General features: G+C 42.2%; 1 protein-coding gene across 2 annotated transcripts in view; it reads right to left on the reverse strand.

Annotated features, from left to right (window-relative positions):
- ATM (ATM serine/threonine kinase) overlaps positions 1-22,748 on the reverse strand; it is a 283,336-nt gene that overhangs the window by 120,575 nt on the left and 140,013 nt on the right. For both annotated transcript variants that reach the window (XM_073613497.1, XM_073613498.1), the window contains exons 26-33: positions 20,026-20,269; positions 18,377-18,501; positions 14,284-14,410; positions 11,162-11,361; positions 8,240-8,417; positions 7,788-7,952; positions 7,433-7,565; positions 511-606 (exon numbers count right to left, since the gene is read on the reverse strand). In XM_073613497.1, coding sequence (XP_073469598.1) covers positions 511-606; positions 7,433-7,565; positions 7,788-7,952; positions 8,240-8,417; positions 11,162-11,361; positions 14,284-14,410; positions 18,377-18,501; positions 20,026-20,269 — 1,268 coding nt within the window. The remainder of the gene's footprint in view (positions 1-510; positions 607-7,432; positions 7,566-7,787; positions 7,953-8,239; positions 8,418-11,161; positions 11,362-14,283; positions 14,411-18,376; positions 18,502-20,025; positions 20,270-22,748) is intronic.

Here is a 22,748-nt window from a genome sequence, read left to right on the forward strand (position 1 = left end):
GTTGTGAAGAATACTGGAGAGTTTCTCTTGGGACATAATCCATGATATTTTGCGGGTAGCTGCCTTGACGGAAACCTTGGGTTGTTTCCAGGCTTTGGCAAAGTAGGTTGATTTTTTTTACCTTAATGAAGAGAATGCATTAAGGTAAAATATTTTAAATTTTGAACCACTTTAAGTTGAATGGATTTGAGTACTGTTTGCAATATGTCTCATCAATAGAAATGAATGGATTTAGAAATCCATAGCAAGCAATAGGAAGACATGTACTGCGCTCATCTCTGGAAACTTTATTCTCATTAGCTGCACTTATAAATTAAAAATAAAGAACTAAATTGAATTAAACTTCTTATGAATTAGAAATCAAGAACTAAATCAAATAAAACAACTGGAAGAGAGCAAGAATGCTACTTATTAGCCAACCAGGTTCCAGCATGATAATTTTTTTAATAAATATAAACAAAATCTTACAAAAATAATTTTTTAAATAGATTTTTATTACAAGCCACGTACCCAAAACATCTTTTCCATTGTCCAGGTGCACGGCATTCTTTGATAGCTGTAAAAGACTAAGAACCAGTTTTGCAATGACACTGTCCTGAGGATTTCCTGTGTAACAGAAGTGATGAATATGTAATATATAAGTGGAATATGTACACAATACATCATCTGCAGTATTGGGGTACATTAAATGACACTAGTGATTCCATCTACAGCAACCAATCTCCAGCAGAGTCCACTCACCTTCTACTAAGACATTTTTCCCTTGCTGGCTGATCCATGGGGATGCTAATCCCTTGCCAGCCAACAAAGAAGCAATGGCCATCAGGTGAAGTAAAGTGTTTTTTTTTTTTTTTTTTTCTTTCAACCCAGCAGGCTGAATGAAAAAAAACTGGAGTGCTCAAGAGGAGCCACTGCACTATGTGATGTTAGTACAGCAATCTCCCCCACCAAGCTATTATGTTCTGAGAGGGGGCGACCCCCACCAGAACACCCGGTCAGCACTCTCAGCAACTGGCTCAGAGCGCTGATCGGAATGCCAATCGGCAGACACTTTTTGGTCATACCGACTTCTGTCGGACTGGCTGCCATACACATGGGCTGCCCAACATTCGGCCCGTGTGTACTAGGCTTTAGGGTGCTTGTACACCTGTTCAATTTCATGCTTTTCAATACACTTGACAGGCATGATTCCTCTAAATGAAATTGTTCAAATCTCTACACATTTAGGGCAGTGAGGTTGGCAGTATGGTATAAAGCAGGATAAAGAGACATTGAGACAAAAAGAAAGCATGCGCTATATAGGATCAATATGTAAATGCCTTTATTAAATAGAAAAAAAACATTACCATACAGGTAGAAAAGGAAAACCATAGGAAAAAATAGGATTTTTTAAAACAGCTTACCTGTAAAATCCTTTTCTTTCGAAGGACATCACGGGACACAGAGCCACAGTAATTACTGATGGGTTATATAGGTATCACTGGTGATTGGACACTGGCACACCCTATCAGGAAGTTCAACCCCCTATATAATCCCTCCCCCTTGCAGGGATACCTCAGTTTTGTAGCCAAGCAATATAGTGTATTAGAAGAGGGGCGGGACCTCTGTGTCCCGTGATGTCCTTCGAAAGAAAAGGATTTTACAGGTAAGCTGTTTTAAAAAATCCTATTTTCTTTCTCGAACATCACGGGACACAGAGCCACAGTAATTACTGATGGGATGTCCCAGAGCAATGCTACCTGAGGGGGGGGAACCACGACCAAGTAGGGTGCAATCAGACCTGAGGACCCTGTACCGCTGCCTGCAGCACACTACGCCCAAAGGCGATATCCTCATGCCTTCTCACATCCACCTGATAGAATCTGGTGAATGTATGAACTGAAGACCAGGTTGCGGCCTTGCAGATTTGAGCCATAGAGGCCCGGTGATGCACTGCCCAAGAAGCACCAATAGCCCTTGTGGAATGTGCCCTGATCTGAAACGGAGGAATCTTCTGTTTCAAACCGTAAGCTTGAATGATCAACTGTCGAATCCATTTAGAAATGGTAGCTTTTGACGCTGCCTGTCCTCTATTGGGACCCTCTGGCAGCACAAACAAAACATCCGTCTTGCGGATCTGAGTAGATGCCCCTAGATAGGCCTTAACTGCTCTTACTACATCCAACGAATGTAGAGATCTCTCTTCCGGAGAACAGGGATCTGGAAAAAAGGAAGGTAGAACAATGTCTTGGTTTCAATGAAAATCAGAAACCACCTTCGTTAAAAAACTAGGATGAGGGCGTAGTACCACTCTATCCTTGTGTATAATCAAATAAGGCTCCTTACAGGAAAGAGCTGCTAATTCTGATACTCTTCTAGCAGAAGAGATGGCCATCAGAAAAATTAATTTCCTTGTCAACAAGACCAAAGGAATCTGACTTATTGGTTCAAAAGGCTGTTTCTGTAACACAGCCAGGACCAAATTCAAGTCCCAGGGGTTTAGGGGCGCTTTAACCGGAGGATTAAGATGCATCACCCCCTGCTTAAAGTTTCGGACCAAAGAATGCGAAGCAAGTGGCCGCTGAAATAATACTGATAAAGCAGAAACCTGGCCCTTGATGGTACTCAAGGCCAGCTTCATCTCTAATCCCATCTGTAGAAAATCAAGGATTCTACCTATGACATATTTCCTGGGATGCCAACCTCTGGATTCACACCAGGTTATATAAGCCTTCCAGACTCTATGATAAATCATCCTGGAAGCTGGCTTCCTTGCATTAATCAAGGTAGATATGACAGGACCTGAGAGCCCACGACTCTTCAGAACGTGGGTCTCAATAGCCAAACCGTCAAATTTAGCGTTTGTAAGGCAGGATGGAACACTGGACCTTGAGATAACAGGTCTGGGCGTACCGGTAGGGTCCACGGGGAACCCACCGTCATCCTTACTATTTCTGCATACCAAGTCCTTCTGGGCCAAGCGGGGGCCACCAGAAGTACCGACTTCCTTTCCTGCCTGATCCTGCGAAGGAGTCGTGGTAGTAGCAGAATAGGCGGGAATGCGTAAATCAGTGAGAACCGATGCCATGGAATCACCAACGCATCCGTCCCGCTTGCAAGAGGATCTTTTGTCCTTGCCACAAATCTGTCTATCTTTTTGTTGAATCGGGATGCAAAGAGATCTACATCTGGAACCCCCCATCTTTGGCATATGGCCCAAAAGACGTCGGGATGCAGAGACCATTCCCCTGGAAGTAACTGCTGGCGACTTAGATAGTCCGCCTGCCAATTTTCTATTCCCGGGATGAAAACTGCCGATATGCATGGCACATGCATCTCTGCCCAGACTAAGATCTGGTTCACCTCTTTTTGAGCAGCTCGGCTCCAGGTGCCTCCCTGATGATTGACATAAGCCACTGCTGTGGCATTGTCGGACTGGATCCTGACCGGACAACCCTGTAGCCTGATAGTCCAGGCTTTTAGAGCTAGATGTATCGCCCGGATCTCCAGAATGTTGATGGGTAAGGTCCTCTCTGTTTTGGACCATACCCCTTGGACCGCAGCCTGTTCCAGAACTGCTCCCCAACCTGACAGACTGGCATCTGTTGTTACCACCATCCAGGTAACCGGTAGAAAGGATTTCCCCTTCTGCAGGTTTTCGGGTATGAGCCACCAATTGAGGCTCTGACGCACCGCATGCGACAGGTGCATCGGAAAGTCTAATGCCTGAACCTTCTTGTTCCAGGTCGACAGAATACTGTGTTGCAGCATTCTTGAGTGAAACTGAGCATAGGGAACTGCTTCGAATGAAGACACCATCTTCCCTAATAGCCTCATACAAAGGCGGACTGAGGGACCCTTCTTGGTCCTTACTGTCAGAATCAGCTCTCTCAAAGCAGTGATCTTTGCCTGGGGTAGAAATATCTTCTCCTGGCTTGTATCTATAATCAGACCTAAATACTCCAGTCTTCTTACTGGTTTTAGGAAAGACTTTTCTAAGTTGAGGATCCAACCCAGGTGTTCTAGATACCTGACCGTGGTCCTCAAGTTTCCCTTCAAAGAGGCTACCGACCGGTCTATCAAGAGCAGGTCGTCTAGGTATGCTATGACAGCTATACCCTGAGCCCTTAATCTGGCCAGAGGAGGAGCCAAGATCCTTGTGAACACTCGAGGTGCAGTGGCTATCCCGAAAGGCAGAGCCACAAACTGGAAATGGCGCCCTCCTACCTCGAAGCGCAGAAACTTCTGATGAGCAGGAAAAATGGGCACATGCAGATATGCATCTCTGATGTCTATTGATGCCAGAAATTCTCCTCCCTGCAGGGTGGGAACTACTGTTCGAATTGATTCCATGCGGAAGGATTGAATCCTTAGGAATCGGTTCAGATCCCTTAAGTCCAGAATGGGCCTGACATCCCCATTTGGCTTTTGGACCGTAAAAAGGTTGGAATAGAAGCCCAATCCCTGGTCCTTTGCGGGAACTATCATAATGACCTCCTGCGACAAAAGTCGCTCTAACGCTAGAAGGAGCGACTGCTTCTTCTCTGGGTCTCTGGGAACATTTGATCTGAGGAACCGAGGAGAGGGGAATTCCTGAAACTCCAGCTTGTACCCTAAGGTTACCGTGGAGATTACCCATCTGTCCTGGAAGTCCTCCTGCCAGAGCTCTGAGAACTGTCGCAGTCTTCCCCCCATTCGAGTGAGCGGGGGCGCCCCCTCATGCAGAGGTCTTAGTGTTTTGCCTAGTAGGCTTCTTTCCCCAGGACTTCTTTTGTCCCTGGGGTTGACTCTTGTCTCTGGACCCCGATGGAGGCGGCCGTCGAGACTGCCTGGAGGCTGAAGCCCCCGGCGCTGGGGAAAGAGTCCGTTTGAAAGAGGGACGCTTACTCTTCTTCTTGACAGGTAAGAGAGTGCTTTTCCCACAAGAGATTCTCTTGATATAGTTATCCAAGTCCTCTCCAAACAACCTTGCACCACGAAATGGAAACCCAGCCAGTAGCTTCTTACATGGTGCTTCGGCTGACCAATTTTTCAACCATAGGATTCTACGTATATGCACCAACCCCAGTGAAAGACGGGCGGTTTGCACGATAGAATCTCTAATGGCGTCAACCACAAAGCATTAGGCCGCTGGAAGGTTAGCAAACCCCTGGGCCTGCTGTTCAGGTAATACTTTGATGACCTGCTCAACATGGTCTCTTAAGTATTGACAGACTCCAATCGCTGCTACTGCAGGTTGGGCCACTGATCCTGCTAAGGAGAAAACATCCTTCAATAGGGATTCCATCCTTTTATCTACAGGATCCCTGAGCATCTGAGCATTGTCTACAGGACAAGTCAGGCTATTATTTACGGAGGAAATGGCGGCATCAATAGCCGGTATTCCCCACATTTTAATAAACTTTTCTTCCATCGGATAAAGTGTTGAAAACTTTCTCGGCGGAAAAAAACGTTTGTCTGGGTGATCCCACTCAGAATAAATAAGCTTTTCAAGTAAAGTATGAACAGGAAAAGCATGTGCTGCTTGGAAAGGTTTCAGTGACCCCAAAGCAGAAGAGGATTCTTTAGCAGTTTCAGGTATGGGCAACTTAAATGTGGAGCAGACCAATCCAGTGAGGATCTGCACTAAGACTTTCTCCTCTTGGGAAGTCGCAGAGGGTCCCTCTCCACCTGAATCCTCCGAAGAGGAATCATCCATCCCATCCCGATCCTCTGAAAGGGATTCATCTCCTTTATCCCAGAGCTCCTCTGTCTGAGGGTCTTGGGGAACAGAGGAAAGCCTAGTGCGTTTTCTTCCACTGAGTGAAGACGTAATCACGGCCATTAATCTTTCCTCTAGACCATTAATGGTTGAGGAAAAAACCTCTTGTGTAATATATACAGGGGCTGAAGTGCCAGAAGCAGGTGTAGCCCCTGACCCCGATGGCTCTCCCTGGCTAGCCGTCCCTGGCCCATCTTTAGGGGGGGAGGATGCTGCCGACAGGGGGCCCTCAGAACCTGAACGAGATCCCCTAGTGTCTCTGGTTCCTGGGGTGCTTGAACCTCTTCTACCCATAGTGCAAAGCAACAAGGTGTGAGGTATACAAATGAACACTGCCTGCTGAGCGATGTAGTCTGGCTAAAAGCCTTGCTACCCAATGCTCAGTCTGGTGTTACTTCAGTAAATGCTGCCTAGGAGAATGCCTGTGTCCCACCTTACATGCGACCGTCAGCTCTGTGTCTCTCAGAAGGCAGTACAGAGTGCCTTTAATAGCCTGCAGCTGGCCTGAGTGGGAGTCTAAGCACTCTGTGCTGACGTCCCGCCCCCTCCTCTACCGCCCCCCCCCCCCCCTCGAGTTTTGAAAAAAACGAGCGCTTCCCGTGCTGCCGACTCTCCTGTCATGCTTCCGGAGAAAGGCTGGGGATTGGGGGGGGGGGGGGTAGGCTGGTAACAAGATCTGCCTGAACGGCTATCTTGAGAGATGGTGGCCATTAGGCCGCAGAGCCCGGGTGGTATAACCACTTTCTAGACCCCTGTGGCCCCTCTCTAGCCTGGGGGGGAACATTCAAACATGAGAAATCCCCCTTTCCACCTTACCTGTTTGCAGCCTGCTTGAGACGCTGGGACATAAATAGCGATTACAACACCTGAGACAGAGTCAGCATGTGTAGGTTTGTGCTCTTGGCAGCCCCCGGTGGTCACAATAGGCATAGCATGCATTTACCTTAAAGGAGAAAAGCCACTAGAACCCAAAAATTCTGTGGAATCTCCTCTTACCTTATCCAGCCGCAGGGTGCTGTTTACACAGACCCAATCTTCACCTCTCACGGTGGGCTCTGTTTGAAAAAACCGTCAGAGACTGGGGCCCCCATCAGTAGGGGGATCCAACAGTTCTGGGACCGTAAAGCACCTCACCAGAAATTAGGAAGTTTAAAGCCATTTTCTGATCTGCGGGGTCCAGCTCTCTAAAAAGAGAAGCATTACGGGTAAAACCTCGTTTCTTCGGACACGAGGCCTGGGTACCATTCAATTCGGCCATGAAAAGACACTTTGAATGGATCCGGTTCGCCTGGCTTGCCCCAGTATAGGATCTTAGGATATTCCCTTTGGAGCTCAGCACAGGACATCCTTACACGTCCATCACCTAAGACACTGGCGTAAAAACTGAGGTATCCCTGCAAGGGGGAGGGATTATATAGGGGGTTGAACTTCCTGATAGGGTGTGCCAGTGTCCAATCACCAGTGATACCTATATAACCCATCAGTAATTACTGTGGCTCTGTGTCCCGTGATGTTCGAGAAAGAAATGTATATTGCTTATAAATGTCTCTAATCTAATAAATAAGAAAATATATGATCATTTAAAATTCACAACACATGTACTTATTAATTCCTTAGGCAATATTTTTAATCACTAAGTTAAAATGTTTGGGTTTGTGAAGAGAGAGCAAACACATAAAGCTGACACTGTACCTTGGAAATCATAGACAAGGCTTTTTATTTCATCTTTGTGCTGTTCCAGTTGTTTCCTTAAATCGTTCATTCCTTCCAGTCGGGTCAAAGGGAGTGATTCACATAAACTCACAGAGAGAAAATGGTTTATTTCCTCAAGAGAACAAAAACAAAGTTAAGAGTTACTCAAGCCGACTCTAAAATACAGCAAAAGCTGAAGGTAAAACTTTTTAAATAGTGTATAGAAGGGAAAAAAAAAAGATTGGGGCATTTAGCAACAAATCAGGTGGTTGATTCCACAATGAAATGAATATAAGATTAATACTTGTTCTTTACTACATGTTTTCATAATCACTGTACAACAGGGAGCTAATACCTGTAGAAGTGAGAACGATCCCTGGCTGTACTTGATCTTTTGGTGGGCCTGACGCAGGTCCTTAAATAAAGGGTGATCAGGAAAGGGGTCCAGGAGTTTAATAGTGTGGTAGAGATTTTCATTATTTTGATTTTCAATTACTAAAAAAGTTAGCAAATCGCACACCTGTAAAATAAATTAAAAATGTTATCATGCTTCAGCATTGACATATCACAAAGGTAATCGTGTTTAAAGCCCAAGTGATCCCCCAGTGTTGATTACTGTAAAGCAGCCAGGCTGTATTTTAACCCTTGATGCAGCACTTATCAACTAAAAAGAAAAAAAGCTAAAAAGAGCAGCCTGCCTGCATTAAAGTAATACAGAGGGCTCAACTGGGTTTTAAACTAAATGCATAAATTTATGTTAATATACAATGTATTCATATCTCTAAGTTAAGGTCAAACATCATTTACCTGCTCTTGTATTTTGGCACAGCTGTTTGCCAAAGGGATGAGACTGCTCACAATGACGTGCAGGTGGCTATCCAGGGCATCCTTGCAGTTGGTGATGGCTGCCCGGCAAACTCGATGCAAAAGATCAAGACAAAGCATGAAACTGCGAGATGATACATCATCCCTGGGACCAGTGGATCTGGAAGACACCACAGTTTTTAGAAAAGTAATTTATATATTAAGGAGCCTAACTGGTTTCCATTTACATTCATACATCACCAAAAACAGTGATGGCAGCCTCCATATTTGTAGCTGGGCACTATATCTTTAAATGCCAAGCGGATGAAGAGAAAGTATGTTGTATACAATTAATTTGTTTACAACAAATATTGTTTAATTCAGATAATAAGTTTACAGATTAATACACTTTGCAAATGAAAAGAAGCAGGAGAGAACTGATATGTGGAAAATAAGGAGATGTATCACTTTCATGATTTATAAATCATTTTGGCAAGCCATTAAGCTGGTTTGTTTCTATGAAGTAGTCTTAATACAGTTCCTGCTCTAGGTAGACAATGCCGCTCCTCCATAGATACAGTGCACCCTAGGGCAAACCATGGCTCCTACAGTGTAGGATTTGGGACCAAACAAGAACAGTATAACCATACAGGTTTAGGTGAGATGGCACTTAAGGGACTCAAAAAGCCCTCATAGTAGTCAGTTTGTAACACAGTAAAGACTTCTTAAAACAGAAGGTATTTACACATCTCATTCTATCACATATCCTAAAATTAAGAGGAATATTCTTCATTTCAGGACAGTGGGCCGAGCCATACAAATCATTGCTTTACTCTGTTGGCCATATGCAAACCCAGAACCGCTGGTGTATAGTGCAAATACAGCCTAATATTATAGAACCATAAATTTCAAACTGCATACAGCTGTTTTAGGCTAACTGGCCATCATGAGTTTTAAGATGGGTTTACTGCAGTATGCACCGATTACACTTTCATTGCTTTAGTCCCTTCAATATGCACCTGTTGCCTTATGAGTTTATGTGAAATCTCCATTAATCTCTGTAAAGTATTGCAATTAGAAATATATTTCAGTTAGAGGGAAATATATTTAAAGTATTGAGTGTTGTGTTGGTGTTACTGTAATTAGTTCAACTTCAAAGCTTGGCCTTTTGTTTTCCCTGATAACATCTCACCTGGGTAGTAAACAACAGCCTTCTTTGACTCATCCAATCAGGCTGTGCCCAATATACATTTACTAGGTACAGTGACCAATTAGGGAGAATTATATTAGCCACACTACAGAAAAGGGGGGGGGGGGATATAATGCTTTGTGACCAAGCTAACTCACTCTTTGGTGTGGGAACAGACAGCAGTCACCATGGGCTGACCTGAAGTTAACAGGTAGTCTAACTCTATACTTGCATCTTATATTGTATTGTAAATATGGTTCTGTGAGTAATTTGTAAATATCATGTAAGCCAGGGGACCTACACTGTACATTGTGTTTTAAATACGGTCTGGTGTGTAATTTGTATATATTATGTAACCCTATCAATAAATGTGTATTGCAAATTGAACTACCTCTTTTGTAAAAAATCTCTCAGATCTAGATAAGTATATGTCCATACTACTACAATGATTGAGGGGTATGCACATAATCACAGAAATTAGTCAATACACCGATCACACTTTCATTGCTTCAGTCCCTTTCAGTATGGACAAATTAGACTTTCATTGCTTTAGTCCCTTCCTACTTGGATATGAATATGGTCTTGTTGGGTTCCAAACAGCTGTATGCATTTTTGAATAAGAGGCCTTATAATATTAGACTATATTTGCAATACACCAGCAGCTATGGATGTATATCTGGCCAATTGGGTGTAATACATTGCATTGGCATGGCTGCACACATTGTCCTGAAATGACAGACATGTAAATACCTTTTCATTTAAGAAGGCTTTGCGGTGCTACAAACAGTGGAGTTTTCTTGTATGTAGATGTTTTTAACTATAAAACAGTCTTTTTAAAGTGAAGTTCGAGAATGCAAAAAAAGTAAAATCATACTGACCTACATGGCTGCAGCACAGATACCAGCTACAACTGTCCCACGCCGGCTACACTCAAAACTGAGCAATCAAAAACCACTGATTGAATACAGAGAACTGAGCAGTCTGCAGAGTGCTAACCGGAGCGCCGGCTGTACAAGGGGCAGGAGCAGCTGACTCAACCCCTCAGCGGCTTGCTGAGAGGCTGCGGCAGCTGCCAGTCCAAGCATCTAGATGTATCCTTAGGGTCCTTTCACACGGGACGGATCCGAGATGATCCGCCCCGTGAACATCCGCTCTGCTCAGCGGGGATCGCTCTGTGGATCCCCGCTGTGCAGCGACGGACCTGTCACAGTGCCGCTCTCCCCTATGGGGGATTGGATGACGACGGACCGTAGAGTCCGTCGTCACCCGATCTGATAACGGATGGAAAAGTAGGTTTTTCCTCCGTTACACTTTTTCGGATCGGAGCGGGTCGGATGTCAGCGGACATGTCACCGCTGACATCCTACGCTCCATAGAGGTCTATGGAGGGTCCGTTCAGGTCCGCCTAAAAAACTGACAGGCGGACCTGAACGTATCGTTCACGTGAAAGAGGCCTAACTGTAAAGTTGGGATCTTTCCAGAGCCTGGACTGGCTGAGTGTCGTCAGCCAACAGCAAGTTTTAATACTCATTATAATGTTTACGTTTATCTTGAATTAATTCACATGTAATATAAAAAATAACACATTTTAGTTTAATGTAGATCATCCCTTGTAAACACAATATTCAGTAAACAGAATTATGTTCACAAAAAACAAAATCAGCATTTGTCCAACAGATATGGTCCTTTTTCGCACAAAATATTTTACTTCCGTGTTGCACAGATCACATACAGACCTGCTGTTGATATGGTGTATCAGGGTGTAAATGACATCTCTGAGGACAAATGCCCAAGCTCCACCCAAGCCTTCCTTAATTTCTGCCAGAAGAAGGTTAACAAACAGATGATAAATGGTAAGGATCTGGTGTTTCTTGTAGACATTGCTGCTCTCTGCAGCTTGCTTGCATATAGACAACAAAATCTTTTGAAATGAATCCTGTAAAAGCATACAAAGAAAAAACAGGCACTCAGAGGCTGCATATAAAAAAAAGTCTGCAGTCCTATCAAGACCATTTCCAACCTCACATTTCTCCCAACAGCCTGACAAAAAGCCATACCCATGATGCTAAGCTCTGTCTATTATCAGCTGGGGATATATTCTGCTAATATAGAAAAACAAAGCAGCCACAGGGTTAGGTGGAATGGCTGAACTAATAGGGGGTAACATTTCAGAAAAGTTAAGAACTTTCTTGAAGTCCATTGAGGGAAACAGAATTTCAGCTACAACTGTGTTATACTGCAGTCTACCCTCACATATACCCAGTGACGTGAATAGCTTCAGATGATAAACAGAGATGAAACAAATCTCCCTACATAAGCTTTACATGTATATCTGCTGTCTTCCCCTTTCTACACCATTTGGAAAGTGCAGATCGTGTTAAAAATCTTTCTTCATCTTTAAGCAGTACATAGGGGTGGGTGGGGAGTCTGCACTTACACTGTATGAGAGCTGATTGGAGGAAAGGGACACACCGCCTCCACATGTGCAGAGGACCAAAGGAACATGCAGAGCTGTACTCTGAATAGATAAGCTCTCTGTTTATCTACCTCTAAGCTCCCTCCCCAACACAAATTTTTAGCTGCGGTTATCTCATGTGTGGAGAACTTGTCAGCAGTGACTTAAGCAGATAACAGAAAAATGAAGCACCACGGAGAAACACATTTAGAGCTTTGAAGAGAGATAAGTAAACACTACAGATATATGTGCTTAGTTCAAATTTCATGAATGGGGTTTACAACCACTTTAAGTGTCACAGTCAGGACATCCAAAAGCGTCCAGCTGAGGGGTAGGCAACCCAGTAAAAAAAAAAAAAAAAACACAGACCTCACCAGGAGGACTGAAGACTGCTTGAGGCCCAGGAGCTACCTGAAGGACCAATGCCCCAATCTAAATGGATGAGGTGGGGCCCCCTACTGGTTAGGGGAACCGGCCAATAAGACACAAACTGAGTAGCTTATAGAGGAGGGTACTTAAAGGGGTTGAAAACCCTCGTGTTTTTTCACTTTAATGCATCTTATGCATTAAAGTAAAAAAAACTTCTGACACTGAGCAGCCCCCCCGTTTTACTCACCTGAGCCTGTTCGTTCCCACAGTGGAGAAGCACTCTACCTCTCTGCCTGTTGTCTCAGCTCTTGATTGGATAAGATTGATAGCAACGCAGCCATTGGCTCCCGCTGCTTTCAGTCAAATGCCGAGTCCAGCATTCTGTGTTTATGGAGGCAAAAGCCGGACTCGGTAACGCGTCCACACAGTAACCCCCAGGGACAGTGCTTTTCCTAGGGGGTTTCCCGATGCGCGGAGGAGCTGACAGCGCTGCCGGGAAACCCAAGAAGAGGTAAATCGGGGCCACTCTGTGCAAAACGAACTGCACCGTGGAGGCAAGTATGACATGTTTGTTAATTTTAATTTCTTTTAAACAAGGGTTTACAACCCCTTTAAAATCCACAGTTAAAAGCCACCAAAGTCAGAGAAAGCTTCTTCTTCCTGGCCAGTCACAGTAAACATGACAAGGTTCAAAAGGGGCAATCTGAGATGCAGGACAGAGTCTAACATATGCATGCAGTCCAAAAAAAAACGTAATCTAGTAAACTGTAGATATGTGCAATTCGTTTCGTAACGATCGAATTTTGCATCTTTCGGACATTCGGATGCATCCGAATAAAAAAATAATGAATTTCAACTAATACGAAAGAAATTATAGCGAATATAACAAATGAATGCGACATGATTCGTTAATTCGTTAAAGATCTAATGAAACAAAAGGTCAACTCAAAGTAAATCTTATAGTCCAATCAGTTGATTCATTTTGTGCTGGAGGTTGAATTACTGGCAAAGGGCATTCCTGAGAACTGAGTGAGAAGGGTGTTGTATTGTATTTGAGCATAGGAGAAGAGATATTGTCATTGTGTGTGTTAACAAATTCAATAAACAAAAGACTTTCCAAACTACGAATCATTATCACGAATCAATATACATGCATAAACATCGAATTTCAACTAACATGAAAGCAATTATAGCGGATATAACGAATGGATTCGACATGATTCGGTAGTTCGTTAAAGATCTAATGAAACAAAAGGTCAACTCAAAGTAAACCTTACAGTCCAATCAGCTGATTAATTTTGTGCTGGAGGTTGGATTACTGGCAAAGTGCATTCCTGGGAACTGAGAGAGAAGGGTGTTGTATTGTATTTGAGCATAGGAGAAGAGATATTGTCATTGTGTGTGTTAATAGATTCAATAAACAAACGACTTTCCAAACCACAAATCATTATCACGAATATATATACATACATAAATATCGGATTTCAACTAATACGAAAGAAATTATAGCGTATATAACAAATACATTCGACATGATTCGAGATTCAGTATAACGAATATCAACACTCTACGAATAATAACAAATTATCCGAAAATGAATTAACGTAACTTAACAAATATAACAGAACGAAATTATGTATTTTACGAATGACAACGAACCGAAACGAAACAAAATTTCCCATTGTGCACAAGTCTAGTAAACTGCCAATCAAAAATAACACAAGAAAAAACTATGATAAAGAAGCAAGCTTAAAGAAACTTTGCCACTAAAAAAAACACCATTGTATTTCAGTTCTGATGGAAACAGCCATACCCTGGCCCTATTATGTTGTATACTAATTTCACCCAGTGATTTAACTTTATTGTCCCAAAACTAGTATGTGGCATAGGAGAAACATCTTGCAAGAGAGCCCAATCTCAGAGGTCTGTAGATTTGTTTGGAATATGACAAATTTCCCTAAAAGCTTTGCATACATATAAGGATTAATAAAACAATTCCAAATCTGTAAATTCAGGTTTACATCTGCAGCTTACCGGAGTCTTTGAGAGAATTGCCACAAGACTTTTCAGCTTGCTGTTATGGCAACTGCTGATATAATCCAAAGTGGCTTTTATGACATAGGAAGGGAAATAAGGGGGGTTTGGAGGTGGATCCAACTCCCTAAAATGAAGAAGGTTTATGGGTATCATATGAAATTCATGGTAAAGGACTAAAAACACAACAATCTTCATGACAGAAAGTAAATCTTTGCAACGGAAATACAAACCGCAATAAAAATATTTGCATCCAAATGCGCTTTAAAAAGCTTTTCTTTTTAAAGTTCTTTATTTTTCAGTTATTACAGTTATTTGATAAATTGAAACAATATCCATCAGATATGAAATCAGGCATTAGCAAACATAAACAAAAGTCATGGTCTAAATAAAGGGTATTTGGGCTGGAATAAGGGATGGGCGGGTGACAATTAGTGATGTTCTAAAATGGCAAGAGACATGGCTGTTCACTTCTAGCTTTGGAAATCCAAGGGTTGATGTGACCTACTGAGAAAGAGTGGGGAAGAGCTGGGGTGGAAGGATGAGGTGTGAAGGGGGGAGCCAGCATCATGGAGGTAGTTTTGGTTTGGGGGGAGGATGGGGCCATTATGTTCTCATATGACTATCGGTTATAAGTAGGAAGGGTTTAGCCTATTCTGGAATGAGTGGTTGGGGCCCCATGGTTTTAAAATAAAGCCAAGGCATCTAGGTCAACCTGAACTTTTTCTTCTGTGTTTTTAATAGTGGATCTTCCATTTGTAGAATAATGTTTTTTTGTAAAACAGTGTTTTTTGAATGGAAGAGCTGATAGCACCGCCGGGGAACCCAAGAAGAGGTAAATCGGGGCCACTCTGTGCAAAACGATGAAAAACGTTAAAAAATGCTGGTGAGCCGAATTTATGAGCGTTTATTGACGTTAGAGCGTGAAAAACGCCTCTCAGAACCCACTCGTTTTGGGTTTTTTTTACAGCCAAAAAACGCCCCAGCCCCAAACAGTTGATAGCAGCCTATGTGTACATGGACACATAGGATAACATGCTGGAGAGTTTATTGACTGTAGAAAAAAAACGTCTGAAGTCAAAAACAGCACCTGTAAAAATGTCCAAAAACGTCCAGTGTGCATGAGGCCTAGGCATTAAAATGGAATGTTGGCTATTGCTAGCTCATTCTAGAACTCTAGTTTAGGTTTAGAAGGGTTAAATACGGATACAAACTTGTTGAAGCTGTAAGCTTTTATCTGGTAATTACCATTTGTAAGTGATGATCATGATAAGGCTTTCCCATGAAAACAAAGCTGTAGGACTTAAGCCTAGTACACTCCAATAGTTTTTCCTTTGTTCAACACAGCTGGCTGATGTTAGTAAAGCAATCTCCCCTGCGGAGCTGTTGTGTTCTGACAGAGGGGCTACCCGCCGCCAGAACACTGTTTGGGAGCCGATCGGGTGCTGGTTTTCCAGCATGCTCGGACGGCTTCTGTTGGACCGTCTACCATACACACGGCCTGAATGTCGATCAGTTTTTATTGAACTGGCCAATGTCCCCCTACATTCGGCCCGTGTATACTAGGCTACGGGTTGCAGGAATGAGATTTACTCAATTCACCCATTAACACAGATGGTGTTGATTGGTCGATCAGCTTGGTACATTCAGCCTGCCCACACACTGTTTGAACTGTGTATGGCTTGCCTAACTTGCAACCTTTTTTAAACTAGGGCTTTGGATTGGGGCTGTGCTGTTAGGTTTACTAATTTTAAGCGTGAGAAGAATGTAGACATCATTGCCACCCACAATTTTAATCTCAAAACCAAAAGAAAATCCTTCTACTTCCTCTATGTCCTTCAGTAATCCACAACTGACATTAGTTCTGGGAGAATATGTTGTATTGTGTACAATAATAACAGCTGGGTAAGTGCCTGGCCCAGACCTGTGAATGCAGTCAAAAGGATTATCTAGGCCAGTACAATTACTTCACAGAACACACAGCTACAGAGTTCAGCGATGGCTTGTTTAAATCTCATTTACTGCTTGTTAAAGATAAGTAAATACCTTAATGTGTACAGCCTGGGCACAGGTGCACTTTAAGACCTTGCACACATTGACCTCTGCCTGTATAAGAGTGGTGTGTTTAGTAAGCTACTAGAAAATAATTTTCAATGCTTGTGGCAAATTTTGAGTACCTGTGTTAAAGCCTTAACGCACCCCGAGTTCCAATTTTAAGATGTTACTTATTGGGGGTGCTTACCTTAAAAAACGTTGTTAACAGGCTTCAGTAGTATTTCAAGCTTATTGCAGCCTGTGAGAGCTTAAAAAGGGACATTTGGCACTTCCATTATGATGCAGGGTTTAACACCCCAGAACTGGAACTGACTGTGCTTTACAGGCTTCAAAAAAGTACATGGCCTGAATATGACAGGAGGCCAGGGAGTGACTGCGGAATTTTAGATGATGGCCACCCATCTAGGACTGATCCACAATAGTAAGGTTGCCCTAGTTCTCAAATGATTTTTCTAGAATTACTGGTATCATTATGTGTTTTTCTTTTAAGTGTACGTAAACCCTAAATCTATTTTCTCACAAGCTTGGCATCATATGCCTCACTGTATACAGTTATTTTTTCCAAGTAAGCTATTTTTGTGAGAAGTAAATTATTTTTACCTGAAGATACTGTCAATACAATCAATCCTGCTGCAGGCTAACACAGTTATGTCACTGTCTCTTAGTTAGCAGCAACATGTCAGTCTACCTTGTGAGCTCCTTCAGTTGGACATTGGGCTGCTTATATGATAAACCAGAAAGGCAGCCCAGCAGCCAACTGAAGAAGTGTACATTGCAGGCTGACAACTTTGCAGCTAGTTATGAGGCAGTGGTTTATTACTGTTAGTCTGCAGCAGAAACTACTGTTATTGGCTGAATCTCCAGGTAAGAAACTGCAATACAAACATAAAATAACAATTTACTTAAGAAACTTTTACACAGTGAAGCATATTGCCAAAAATATCCAAAAATATATTTTGGGTTTATGCACACTAAATGGAATGGTAAATACCAGTCTTAGAAGTTTTTGAAGGAAGCAGTCACAGTGATTTAAAAAATGCATAGTAGTTATGAAAGCAATAACTTCTCTAGACTCACAGGGGTGATTTACTAAAACTTGAGCGTGCAAACTCTGGTGCAGCTCTGCATGGTAGCCAATCAGCTTCTAACTTCAGCTTGTTCAATTAAACTTTGACAAAAAACAAACTATAAGCCGATTGGTTTCTATGCACAGAATAGTGGCGGTGCGTCCATAAGGGAGCACGAGCGCCACCCCTTCTATCACCGATAGATTCATGCATTGCATGAATCTATCCATAGCCGCCGCCACCCCCTATTCTGGCGCCCGCCCCGGAATTACAGCGGCGGGGGGGGTTTGAAGCACCCGATTAGAGCCATAGGCTCTAATAGGCATCAAAAAAGGTAAACAGCGAGCACCATGCTTGGCGCTCGCAGATCACCCAACGGTGTTAGAAAAGCGAATCAATATTCGCTTTCCTAACACTGAACTGCCTCTCCACCAATCAGGTGCTCAGGTCTGTTATCCATCACCTGATTGGCTGAAATGACAGGTGCTGTGATTGGACACCTAACAGGTGTCTGATCATAAGAGAGGAATAGGAGGAGAAGACGGGAGACGACATCAAGGACATGGAGGTGCATGGAGGACACCGCCCGTCACCCACTGCCCCACCGAGACAGGGTAAGTGCCGGGCAGACAGTGGGCCCAGTGGCAGCATTCGATGGGCACAGCGGCGGCGTTTGATGGGCACAGTGGTGGCGTTTGATGGGCACAGTGAGACTGCAATTGATGGGGTTTATTTTTCTGAATTTTTCAGTTTGTTGCGCCCCCCCAAAAAATTTTGAGCACCAGCCGCCACTGGCGCAGCTGTACCAAATTTAGCACTCTCCAGTTTTAAATCAACCCCATGTCTAGTAGTTTTTGAAAAGGCATTTAACTAAACTTCCATTGTGAGCACTGTTTTGCCCCTGCTAAACAATGACCCTGAAAATTTTAAACAGCTCAGTGTTGCTACAAAAACTTCCTTATCATATTTACCCATAGAACTGAGGACCATCTGAGTTATTGTTACTTGAACTTGTACCACTTGGAGATTCATGGAGAGTCATCAGGAGCTCCACCACTATATCTGGCATATTCTGAAGGAACAGGTTGTCTATTTGCTGCAAAAAAAATTCAGAAAAAGATAAAAAAAATCTTGCATCTCCAATACTGCATAATAAAAGTCCAAAAACTCAGAGTGCAACATTTAATGAATATTAATATACAAAGGAATGACTGATATTGTATAGTTACTAAGACAACATAATCAGCAACAAGACATATAACAAATACAAAAAAAGTCCATATATTCATTTATATGGGCAATGAGCTAATGAGTTTTAAAATTATTTCATGTACAGACAAACCTAAAGATGTTTGGAAAAAAAAAAGATGTTTGGCATTTTAGGTACATCAGCCATATAAATACTAGAAGCATGGCCTCTGATAGATGTATGCCCATGTTTTGCTGGTGCTACTGACCTGGTTGCCCTTCAATTTCAGTCCTCATCGGTAAGCGACAGTGTTGTTTTCATGGTCCCCCACATTCTCTGGTGTATTATACATTATTTTTTCATGTGTTACCATGTTATTATGTGTTTTTGTTACAGACTTTGTTAAATATTACTCCTCTTGAAGAAGTGGAGATATCCTTGAAACATGTAGAGGACTTAACGTTCACTGAGGACTAATTATTCCTTCATCTGCTATTTTGGAGGATACCAAGCATCAGTGTAACATGCAACTGTTTGTTTTATAATACCGGGTCACATAATGAGACCGATGTTTTTAAATCTATACTTGGATACTTGTCTTTTTACATATTTTATAAAAACAAATTTTATGTTTTAAATTTACATTGTAATCATTGGGTACCGAGAAAGTCCATTCATTACAATTATTTGGGGACATATGGGGGAATTGTCTCCTGCCCTTCAAAATCAGCCATATAAAAAGGTGGAACTGCCTTATTTCACCCCCAGTTCTGGACAAAGAAATAAAGTGGTTCCTGCAGAGATCTTCCTGTGAAAAAAAATCACTGCATCACTTCCCTCAGACAGTAGCACCACCTTCATCACCTGCCATTAATGCTGAGAAAGTTAATGTAATAGACCTTGGAAGACTGCATATGGAAAATATAAAATACGGATAAGGGAAAAGCTAAATTAGGATAGCATGTGTGTGCGTGGACTATTTTTAACTTTCAGTTTTAGAGCATTTGAACATACTTCAGTTCTGCTTTAATGATTACATTCAGGACTAAAAGAATGGACACTTTAATTTCCAGTCAGGTAAATAGAAAAATATGCATATTTTAATTTCCAGACAGAAGATGGAACTTTAGTCTCAATTTCACATGTTTACCCGTCTATTCTTAGCTGTTCTGTTAAAAAAAACAGTGATCTGTTTACATTGCCCAAGCTCGAATTTATGCATACAACCAAGTAAGTGACTTTTACCCTGCCCCTTTTGCTTTCTTCAGAGAAGGTCCTCTAAAACAGAGAGAAGAAAAGAAAACAGCTTCTGCTGTGCTCTTTGAAAGCACATAAGGGTTATATATATAGTCCATAAAGACATAAAATATCCGTTTATCATCAAATTAACCTAAAATTAGTACAGATTCCTTTTAGGAGTATCCACATTACCTGTTTACCGAGGCATTTCTCATCTTGTAGCAAGTCATAGACGTTGCTTGCAACTTCCCTCTTCTTCCTATCAGAGTCTCCAGAGCAATCAGAAACAAAGTATGGCAGAATATTCACCAAAATTCTGGGAAAACAAGCACCCAACAGGACCTTCCAGTCCTCTTCAATGCACTGAGCAATGGACTTTACCTCTTCAAAATCACTTCGAATGACCAGATGTGGAATTAGCATTTTGTAGCATGACCTGAAAGAAAATTTTGAGGGCTCAGTTCACTACAAAATAAAAATACAATTTTGGGAAAGGGTGGGGGGGCTGGTTTAGCAGAAGAAATGGAGGCAGCCTGATTCCATTGCTCTCTTCAGTCTCCCGTCATGCTCTGGCCATCCTGCAGTTGTGGGTGCTCAAACACACCCTGATCCGCTGTCTGAACATTGTGCACCCCACTGCTCCTAACCATGATAAAAATAGGGCAGGAGACAGAGAATGGAGCGGATGACAAACTAGTCCACTTCCAGCTGCCTGAAGTTTGTGCTCACAGCCATGTGGCTTCCTCCTCTATACACAACTGGAAAATGCATGCCATCCTCCAGCACCACCTACTGAATCAGCTTTCACCTCCTGTGCTCCCCAGGTTAAGGTAGAGACTACTGTCTCTAATGTGCCTGCTACTGACATTAACCCTGAACAGTTAGAACCTACAGTGTCACAGAAAATGGAGATAATATATGATTGCAAGACTGCCTTAGTATCACATACTGAAAGTTTCAGGATTGACCTATCCCTGGTAAAACAAGAACCTCAGAATTTGTGAAAAGCACCTCTCATGCTGAGACTCATATCAGTACTATTGAGGACACTCTTTCCCCCATTGGTCACTGATACAAGAGCATTACAAAAAAATTTCTTAGCCAGAGTGAACTTGATGATTTGGAAAATCCTTCCAGACACAGCAACCTATGCTTCCTAGGTTTTCCTGAAAGGTGCCAGTCCTGAGCTTTTCTCTGGAAAACAGGCAAAGGGAGCATTTAACATCCCTGGTACTCTCCTCATCTTTTATCACTGAATGGACTCACCAAATGCCTTTACAGCCTGCTCAGGTTAGAGGAAAACTAACACCCTTAAAATCAAAAGTTTTAAACTTCCTGGACAGAGATGCCATACTGTGAACGAAATGTTGATCTATCACAGTATTTGGATCACCACTTTCCCTGGCTTTTCATCTGATGTGCAACACAGGCGAGCTATGTTTACTACAGGTAAAGAAATGACTCCACGAGAAAGGAATAACTTATGCCATGATGTACTCAGTCAAGCTAAAGACCTTAACAGGTCAATCTTCTTCACATCCTCTACTGCAAGAAGCCCTACCTCAACGCGGATGTCGGTGTTGCCAGAATGCTCCCCCAGATGACTGATATTTTGTTATATATTCTCACGGTAACAGTGAATCTCCCAGTAGCTCTGCTTTCAGCTCCATGCTTTCAGGAACCACCTAACCCTAATTTTTTTTTCAATCCATTTCAGAGCTACCTGTTAATGAGAAGAACTGCACCAGTTCTTTTTCACTTGCATGTTATATATTATCCTTGTTCTCTGTTTCTCCACTAGGTGGTGCTATTATCTTCTGAATACATATTTTGTCTACAAGATGCAGACATAATTTCAGGTTTTTCCTACAGATCTCCTATTGTTAGTACTGTGGACCCCCTATACCTGGCTGATTTCCCATCTCACATAGCCATAGAGGAAACAGTTTGCGCCTACAGGAATTGATTCTCTCCTTCTCAAGGTCACGTATATCTGTCTACAGCCTGCATATAATATCTTTTAATGTAATAACATATCACCTCTCCATTGACAGCGTATACGAACTCTGTTCTTGTCCTACCATATCGACTCTCTGCTGTTGAACTTTTACAATCATAGTCCACATTACTGAACCTATTAGCGACAGCATTGCTGAGCTCACCCGACATGCTTTCCTATGATTCACTTAATGATATTTTCTCAATTTTATTGAAGGTTCCTACGCTCATTCATGTTGGGGCAAATAAACGGGGTAGGTAGGGAATTGTTACTTCTGTAACAGTTGGTAAGAATTCTATGTCCTTATTTGCTATACATAATATTTGGAATGTAAAGTTGGTGACCCTAATTCATTCTTTCAGCATTATTACAGATTTCTATGTCCTGCTCTCTGAAGGTGGTCTCTCAAAGGTTTGAATTCTCTTTCAAGTGGTCTTTAATTTTCTCATAAAAGAAAATACAGAATCGCGCTAAACCTGTAAATATAAAGCAATCCAAAATTCAGCATTAATGAAAAATAAATGTGCAAGTGCATAAGTAATAATTTCTAGAACCAGAAATCCCATAAGCACAAATACACATGAATGAAAACCTTCAAAACCACAAAATTCAATTATAGCAAATAGCTAAAATATAAGTGACATTCATATAAGTGAAAAAATATATATATATTTATTAACTAAATTATATGCAACATCCACCCGTGCAAAATAAGTGAAATAAAGTCCATCCACAAATAAGGTGAATCTTCAAATGTTGGTATAGAGAAGATTGTGCTGAATCCACCACCGCTATACAGAGAATCGCTTCTTACCAGAAACCCAGGATCCCCCATTACAGAGGATCAAGGGAAGCCTGTAGTATTAATATATTCTCCAGGGCGTACCGAGCAGGACCCATGCACTTCAGATCGTCT

This window comes from Aquarana catesbeiana, linkage group LG02 (assembly GCF_042186555.1).
Source record: "Aquarana catesbeiana isolate 2022-GZ linkage group LG02, ASM4218655v1, whole genome shotgun sequence".
Lineage (NCBI taxonomy): Eukaryota > Metazoa > Chordata > Amphibia > Anura > Ranidae > Aquarana > Aquarana catesbeiana.